At 47.9% G+C, this 8,449-nt stretch overlaps 1 protein-coding gene across 1 annotated transcript in view; it reads left to right on the top strand.

Annotated features, from left to right (window-relative positions):
• Window positions 1–3,508: 3,508 nt before the first annotated feature.
• The window catches only part of LOC104392895 (potassium channel subfamily K member 16-like), a gene marked incomplete at its 3' end in the record, with an annotated part of 10,860 nt that continues 5,919 nt past the window's right edge, over window positions 3,509–8,449 (top strand). The window contains exon 1 of the mRNA XM_010002331.1: window positions 3,509–3,703. Within this exon, the coding sequence (XP_010000633.1) occupies window positions 3,509–3,703 (195 nt within the window). The remainder of the gene's footprint in view (window positions 3,704–8,449) is intronic.

Raw genomic sequence — 8,449 nt, 5'->3', positions numbered from 1 at the left:
GAGTGCTGGAGAAGCCCAGGCTTCTTCCTGTTTTCCATTACATTGCTAGTTCTTCCATGATGCACAAAGCTGCCAAAATCTCCCTCGTTCAGTGTTGGATCTTTGGAAAATGAGGTTAAAACTGAGATGAGATGCTATCTCTGCATCTGTTGTGGCCAGGACTCAGCACTTGGGCCATTTTCCATGCTGGGCTGCCTGGCAGGGCTCCTCCTGCAGCCCAGAGCTCTTATCTCAGCAGCAGCCAGCCAGCAGAGGCAGGAGACCAGCTTCAGCATTTTCTTCACTTGTGGAAATGAGCCCATTTCCTTGACAGTTGACAGTTACCCACAGGAATTTGGCTGGGACCATTTTAAATAACAAACCAGGAAGTCTGAGGATCTCTGTCGAAGAAAGCTTAGAGCAGAAGTGTCTAAGAGCCTGGCATAAGATCACAGCATCAACCCCCAAAATTACCCATCTCAGAAGACTGAATGTTCTGACCACAGTTATGAGGAACAGATATTTATAGGAGAACTGTAAGAAAGTGTAAAAATGAGGGTCATCCAATGGTTTCAGCCCCAAGCACAACAGCAAGTACCACCACGATCACATGGTGAGCTGTTGCCATGGCAACTGATAACATTTCCCATTAAGCTGCAATTAATTCCAGGCTCTAATCTGCCTAAGGAAACAGAATGTGTGAGGGTCCAGCAAGATAGCTGATGGCACACGTAGAGAAAGGAAATGGCTGAGCTGTGGGGATGATGGGAGTGGGAAGGAGCAGGAGCAGGTCCCTGTAAGAAAACCCTGTCCCAGGCTCCGTGTCACGAGCAGGAAATGCTCCCTGCCCTCCATTACCACCGGATCTCCCTACGTGGGTTTCCCTGCAGTGGGTCTGGGTGAACAATGCATGTGTGAGCAGCCTGCATCACTGCTCCTTCCCTGCTCCCGCAGCTGCGTCAGGGGCTCTCTTAGCTTAGGAACAAGAAGTATGAATTGGCTGCTCCCAGCCTGTCCTTGGCCTGGCCCCATCCTCACAGCCCTTGGGTGGTGGCAGTGGGACAGGGCTTGGTGGCAGCACACTCAGCTCCCTCAAGGGAGGAAAGACTGAGAAAAGATCATTGTGTATTGCCTGTTCCAGAGCTAGAGGAAAACAGACGTCACCAGTCTTCTGAGTGCTTCCTTGCAGTGAAGGGCTTCTGGAGGTGCATGCACAAATAGCAAACCTGCTGTCTTGGAGGTGGAAAATGCTAGATGGAAATCCAGCTTAGTATGCATACACTTCAGAGGGCACACCATGAGAAAGAGGAGGTTTTCTGGCACCTTACCCTAATCAAACCACTGAAGCTGAAGTCAATATCAAAATTGTCACCATCTTCCATGAGTTTCATGGTTTTTTTCCAGCCATTTTCACCTCAGAAGTGTTTTGGAAAGAAGCCACCTGTATTAATTTCATCTCTACTGTGCAGATTTCTCTTGTCTCACAGGGCTGGGAGTCTGAGAGACACAAAATAGGTGCCATGATTTGTACAGACATAGTTTAAACCTGAGGAAGAAACACACCTTCGACACCCTGTAGCTTCAAAAGCAATGAAAGGAAACGTGACACATCCTGTTTCCACAAACACTTTTCCAGTAACTCTGAAGAAAATCTTCAAACTTTTAAGGGTTTGCAAAGTCACTTACCTTCAGTCATAGCTTTCCTGTTTTCCTCTGAGGTCAAACAGATTTATGTGTGAAAGGACAAGCTGCACTTGACAGAGTGAAGGCATCTGCCACGTCTTGTTTAGACCAGTTCTGTGAAACTAAAGCCTGAGCCTCTGCTTTTTTCTTGTATTTTCAAACTCAATAAAAATACAAAGATTTGAAGAGCAGAATTGGTGGCATATCTTAAATGCTTCTTCAAAGGCTGATTTACTTCAGTGTTTTCTTATGACTAAAGTAGGATACTTGGTGAAATAATAAAGAAAATGTCCACAAAGCAAATGAGAACACTGGAAAACCTGAAGTCAAGCAAGTTAATCTGAGTGTTAAGAATGTCCATGGAACAGCCAAGCTCAGACCTGTCTGGTATCTGTCCCAAAGACAAAACCTTCATTCAAGGACTTTGTCCTCCCACCTTACAAATTCTTCTCCATGGCAACTAAATTCTAATTGAGGCAGATGGGAGCAAGCTCTGACACATAAGTAAGGTCCCAATCCATGGTCACCATCCTTCTGGAACAAGCAAAGGCTACATGACTATAGGTAACAGACATTCATACAATAATAAAATCATTTAGGTTGGAAAAGGCCCTTAAGATCATCAAGTTTGTTAATCTAACACTGCCAAGTCCACCACTAAACCATGTTCCTAAGCACCACGTCTACGTATCTTTCAAACACCTCCAGGGATGGTGACTCAATGACTTCCCTGGGCAGCCTGTTCCAATGCTTAACAACCCCTTCAGTTAAGAATTTTTGCCTAATATCACACCTAAACCTCTCTTGGCACAACTTGAAGCTGTTTCCTCTTCTTCTACCACTTGTCATTTGGAAGAAGTGACCAGCACCCACCTCACTACAACCTCCTGTCAGGTAGCTGTAGAAAGAAGTTGTCTGGAACAGGCTGCCCAGGGAAGTGATGGAGCCACCATCCCTGAAGGTATTCGATAGATGTGTAGTGACATGGTTTAGTGGTGGACTTGGCAGTGTTACATCAGTGGTTGGACTAGATGATCTTAAGGGTCCTTTCCAACCAAAACAATGCTGTATGTTTCTATGAATCTTATGGCACGACCATTTTTCTATCCATCTAATTGGACACCCAGTGACACCGTAATGTCCTCTTTTGGATACACCACACAGGAAATGTTGGCAGAAGAACCTGTTCAGGCCTGGTACATAGGAAACCTGCAGCTGTTTGACTCTGTGCCCAAGGTTTTGCTGCAAGCTGTTATAGCCATGCAGGGCTGTGTGACCCTGCTCTGTGCTGCAATCAGACAAGTGAAGCCCAGGAGAGCAACCCAGCTACGTTTCCCCAAAGCTGCCCCTGAACACAGGGCAAGAAGGTGCCTTTTGGGTCATTTGGGCTTGTCCTGGAGCCCAGTTCTGGGAGTTACCAGGAGGCAGAGGAGGGAAAATGATGTTTTTCCAAGCAAGCTCCCCTGTGGGCCCTTTGCAGGCTATCCTCACCTGTCCCCAGAGCCTCTTGAGTAGCAGATGGCCACCTGCCAGCTCCTCACATCCTGACCCACTTTTCCTGAGAACTCAGCAAGTCAGAGTTTCACAGACAAGAGGAAATCCCTAAACAGCAGGCAGCCCAGAGTGGAAAGTGTTTTTTTTTTGGAGGTTCTTTGGTTTGTTGCTTTGTTTTGTTTTGTTTTTCCCCAGCTTCCCAGTGAATGCACTTGACAGCTCAATCACCCTGTCAGTGCAGAATCCCAGCGGAGGCTGGAGCTGGGAGGGCTCTTCCTGCCTGGGGGAGGCTTCAGGATTTACCAGTCGTCCCCCCTCAGTCCCTGTCCCTGGCTGTGTCCCACTGGAGGCCATGTGCAGTGGCAAGCTGCAGACAGGTTTGCTGGTGGCCAGCTACTTCATCTACCTGCTGGTGGGTGCTGCTGTCTTCCAGGCACTGGAGAGGACCGCTGAGAAGCAGGAGAAACTGGCAGCTGCCCAGATGAAGGAGGCTTTTCTGCAGAACTTCACCCACCTCACAGTGGCAGAGATGGAGCAGTTTATGAAGGTAAGTGCCAGCCCTGCAGAAGCCTTTCTCCTCCTGTTTTGCCATCAGATGTTTCCTTCTCTGCCTTGCTACAGGGGGAACTTCCACTGTCCAAACTATCCAAATGAACTATGGTTTTAGCAAACCTCAAGCCCGCTCTCTGGTCTGAGCAGGCAGGTTACACTGATGGTAAATACAACCCTTATAACTTGGCAACACCTTGTCTGTTCTCTATTATCAGCCCCCATCCTGCAATGTCCCAATTCTTGGGGTTCTTGCCTCCTGTTGGTTCAGGTTTTGGTGGGGCTGTGCTCATTGCAGTGAGTGGCGTGGCAGGAAAAAGGAGGCTGTCTGAAATTAATGGGCATGGTTGCCACTCACAGCAGTGTTGCAGCACAAAGGAACAAGATGGCATGTCTAAAATGATCTGTTGAGCAAATAAAAGAAGTCTGTATCACTACAAGGAAGGTGGAAGAGTCAGGATTTACTCTGTAAAGGTGCTGCAGAAGCTAAATGGGTAGCCTGGCCAAAGGAAAGCTGCTTCTGGTTGTGGCTCAGTAATGTGAGAAGGTTCTCTCCTTCAGTATTTCCTAGCTCTGTCTGCTACAATGCAGAAGAAAACAGGGAGTGCAAACAGCCTTGCTGTAAGCATTTCCACATGGGAAACTAGTGGAGCTCTTAATGGGCCAGTCTGCAGGATTAAGAGTAAGGGAAGGAGGGGAAGAACTGGTATTTCTAGTAGCACAACCAGCAATCCAGCCCCCAGTCCACACGTGCTTGCACCCTCTTCACCTTGGATTGTTTTTCTGGGGGCATGGGAGGAGAAAAACAAAGATAAACTTTTCAAGACAGTGAAATCTTTGTGCAAGGGCTGTGGGATGATTTCTGTTTGCCTTGATTTTCTGGGACACCAACAAAAAATACAGTGAGGAAGGAAGCAAGATGGGGCAGATTTTTCTGGTGCAGTTTATTCCAGTTTTTGTCTTGCCTCTGGCAGGGCTCAGCCCTGGGTTTTATCTAGGCTGTTTCTGTACAAGTCAACCTGCTTTCCAGATGTCTGGTCCAATGTTCTCTGTTTGCTGAAGACAGGGACTGCTGGATACTGTTTGGGGTTTTTAATTATTGTTTTAATGTTAAACGAAACAAAAACAAATAAAGAAACAAAAACAGCACTGAGATTTAACACCAAGCAAGAAGGGAAGAGTCTAACATAATCCAGGATAGATCTGGAGGGGCTTGGGAGAAACATCTAGTCAAATCCCCTGTGGCAAGGCAGTCTCAACTCAACCTGAACCACCTCTGACAGATGCTCATCTAACCTCATCTCAAAGGCCACGTTGGAAATGTATGCTTGTGTTTGGAGAACAGTGTTTATGTCAGGCTGAATTCTGACTGTGGTTTCACCAAAAGTAACACTTTGTGAATTAAAGGACTTTCTCTGACTTAAGTGATAGAATCCCAGACTGGTTTGGATTGGAAGGGACTCTAAAGATCATCTAGTTCCATTTCCCCTGCACGGGCAAGGACCCCTCCCACTAGACCAGGTTGCTCCAAGCCCCATCCAACCTGCCCTTCAACACTTCCAGGGATGAGGCAGTCCCAGCTTCCCTGGGCAACCTGGGCCAGGGTCTCCCCACCCTCACACTGAAGAATTTCTTCCTAATATCTACCCTAAATCTCCCCTCTTTCAGTTTGAAACTATTCCCCCTTGTCCTATCACTCTCTGTGACACTAATCAGAGAACAGCCTTAAAATGAAATTCTGTGTGTGACACGTACCCTGCTAGAACTCACTGATGCCCTCCTGGGAGGGACCAGAGTCACTGCTCAGTGCTCCTGCATGCAGGTGGGCAATCAATGCACCCAGCACAGGGAATGAACAGGAGGAGTTAGAGGTCTGTGGGTGCTCTAAGGATTATGATCTGGTGGCAATAACAGAGAGATGGTGGGACAGCTCAGATGACTGGAATGTGGCCATGGATGGCTGTGTCCTTTTTAGGAAAGACAGGTCAGTGAAGCGAGGAGGTGGAGTTGCTCTTTATGTGAGAGAGCAACTGGAATGTATTGAGTTCTGTCCAGGAGCTGATGAGGAGCAATGGAAAGTCTGTGGGTAAGAATTAAGGGGCAGGCTGGTATGGGGGATACAGCTGTAGGGGTCTCTTACAGACCTCCTGATCAGGATAAGAGAGTTGATGAGACTTTCTACAGGCAGCTGAAAGCAGCCTCACAGCTACAGGCCTTGGTCCTCATGAGGGATTTTAACTACCCAGATAATTGCTGGAAGGCCTCCAGAGCCACCATTCCCAGGCTAGGAGGTTCCTCCAGTGCATCGATGATAACTTCTTGATACAAATGGTGGACACACCAACTAGGAGAGGAGCTGCTGGATCTTTTACTCACCAACAAGGAGGGTCTTGTTGAAGCAGTGATGGCCAATGGCAGCCTTGGATGCAGTGACCATGAGATAGTGGAGTGTAGGATCCTGTGTGGGAGGAACAGGATACCTAGCAGGACCAGAACCCTGGACTTCTTCAGGGCCAACTCTGGCCTCTTCAATCAATTATTAAGAGAAGTCCCATGGGACAGGGTGCTAGATGGTAAAGGGGCTCAAGGTCAACATTCAAGGAAGCTTCTTGCAAGCTCAGGATCAGAGCATCCCAATGGGTAGGAAATCAAGTAAGGGAGCCAGGGGAACCTGCATGGTTAAACAAGGAACTGCTGGGCAAACTCAGATGGAAAAAGAGAATCTATGGATCATGAAAGAAGGCAGAGGTGCTGAATGCCTTCTTTGCCTCTGTCTTCACTCCTGCAGGGTCTCCCTATGAGCCCCAGATTCATATAGCCCCAGAAGAAGTCAAGATAGAGGAAGAGTTTGACATGGTAGATGAGGATTGGGTTAGGGATCAGTTGAGTAATCTGGACATCCATAAATCAATGGGTCCAGATGGAATGCACCCAAGGGTGCTGAGGGAGCTGGCGGAGGTCATTGCTAGGCCACTCTCCATCATCTTCAGTAAGTCATGGGCAACAGGTGAGGTGCCTGAGGACTGGAGGATAGCAAATGTCACTCCAGTCTACAAGAAGGGCAAGAAGGAGGACCCGGGTAACTATAGACCGGTCAGCCTCACCTCCATCCCTGGAAAGGTGATGGAACAACTTGTTCTTGTCACTATCTCCAGGCACATCAAGGACATGGGGGTCATCAAGAGCAGTCAGCATGGTTTTATCAAGGGTAAATCATGTTTGACTAACCTCATAGCCTTCTATGAGGAAATTACTAGGTGGATAGATGATGGTAGAGCGGTAGATGTGGTTTATCTTGATTTCAGTAAAGCATTTGACACCGTCTCCCACAGCATCCTTGTAGAAAAGTTGATCAGGTATGGGTTTGGTGATCAGGAAGTGAGGTGGATTAGGAACTGGTTGAAAGGAAGGAGTCAGAGAGTTGTAGTCAATGGGGCAGAATCTGGTTGGAGGTGTGTGACTAGTGGAGTCCCACAGGGGTCGGTACTGGGACCGGTGTTGTTCAACATCTTCATCAACGACCTGGATGAGGGTATAGAATGTACCCTCAGCAAGTTTGCTGATGACACTAAGCTGGGAGGAGTGGCTGACACACCAGAAGGCTGTGCTGCCATTCAGAGAGACTTAGATAGGTTGGAGAGTTGGGCGGGGAGAAACATGATGAAATTCAACAAGGGGAAGTGCAGAGTTTTACATTTGGGGAAGAACAACACCATGTCCCAGTACAGGTTGGGGGCTGAACTGCTGGAGAGCAGTGTAGGTGAAAGAGACCTGGGGGTCCTGGTAGACAGGAGGATGACCATGAGCCAGCAATGTGCCCTTGTGGCCAAGAAGGCCAATGGCATCCTGGGGTGCATTAGAAAGGGGGTGGTTAGTAGGTCAAGAGAGGTTCTCCTCCCCCTCTATTCTGCATTGGTGAGGCTACATCTGGAATATTGTGTCCAGTTCTGGGGCCCATAGTTCCATAAGGACAGGAAACTGCTTGAAAGAGTCTAGCACAGAGCCACAAAGATGAAAAGGGGAGTGGAACATCTCCCTTATGAGGAAAGGCTGAGGGAGCTGGGTCTCTAGCTTGGAGGAGATTGAGGGGCAACCTCATCCATGGTTACAAACACGTTCAGGGCAGTGTCAGAAGGACAGAGCCAGGCTTTTTTCAGTGATGACCAGTGATAGGACAAGGGGCAATGGATGCAAACTGAAGCATAGGAGGTTCCACGTAAACATCAGAAAAAGCTTCTTTCCTGTGAGAGTGACAGAGCCCTGGGACAGGATGCTCTCAAAACCCACCTGGACACGTTCCTGTGTGATGTACTCTAGGTGGTCATGCTCTGGCAGGAGGGTTGGACTAGGTGATCTTTTGAGATCCCTTCCAACCCCTAGGATTCTGTGATTCTGTGATTAGATCCTGGATCCACCACTGATGTCTCAAGAGCAAACTCCAACCCAGCAACCAGCCACCCCACCAACGAGGGGTTGCCTTGCTCTGCCACGTCCTGGTCATTTATGGGATAATTTTTCCAACATACTTAGCTTAAAAGAATCTGTGTCCTTGATAATGCTAAAAGAAACAAGTTCCCCTGACACCCACAAGAGCATGAACACAGCAAAATACTAACACTCAAACCCACCAGCTGGCTGCTACGCAACTTTGGAGGTAAAGGTGTGAACAGTGTTGGTATCACTGGGGATAGGTGAGTGGGATCACAGAAAAGGAGCAGCAATTGGCTAAATCTGTAGCATTCCT

The sequence above is a fragment of the Chaetura pelagica genome, unplaced genomic scaffold (genome assembly GCF_000747805.2).
Source record: "Chaetura pelagica isolate M959 unplaced genomic scaffold, ChaPel_1.0 scaffold1007, whole genome shotgun sequence".
Classification (NCBI taxonomy): Eukaryota; Metazoa; Chordata; class Aves; order Apodiformes; family Apodidae; genus Chaetura; species Chaetura pelagica.
This window is presented reverse-complemented; position numbering and strand designations above follow the sequence as displayed.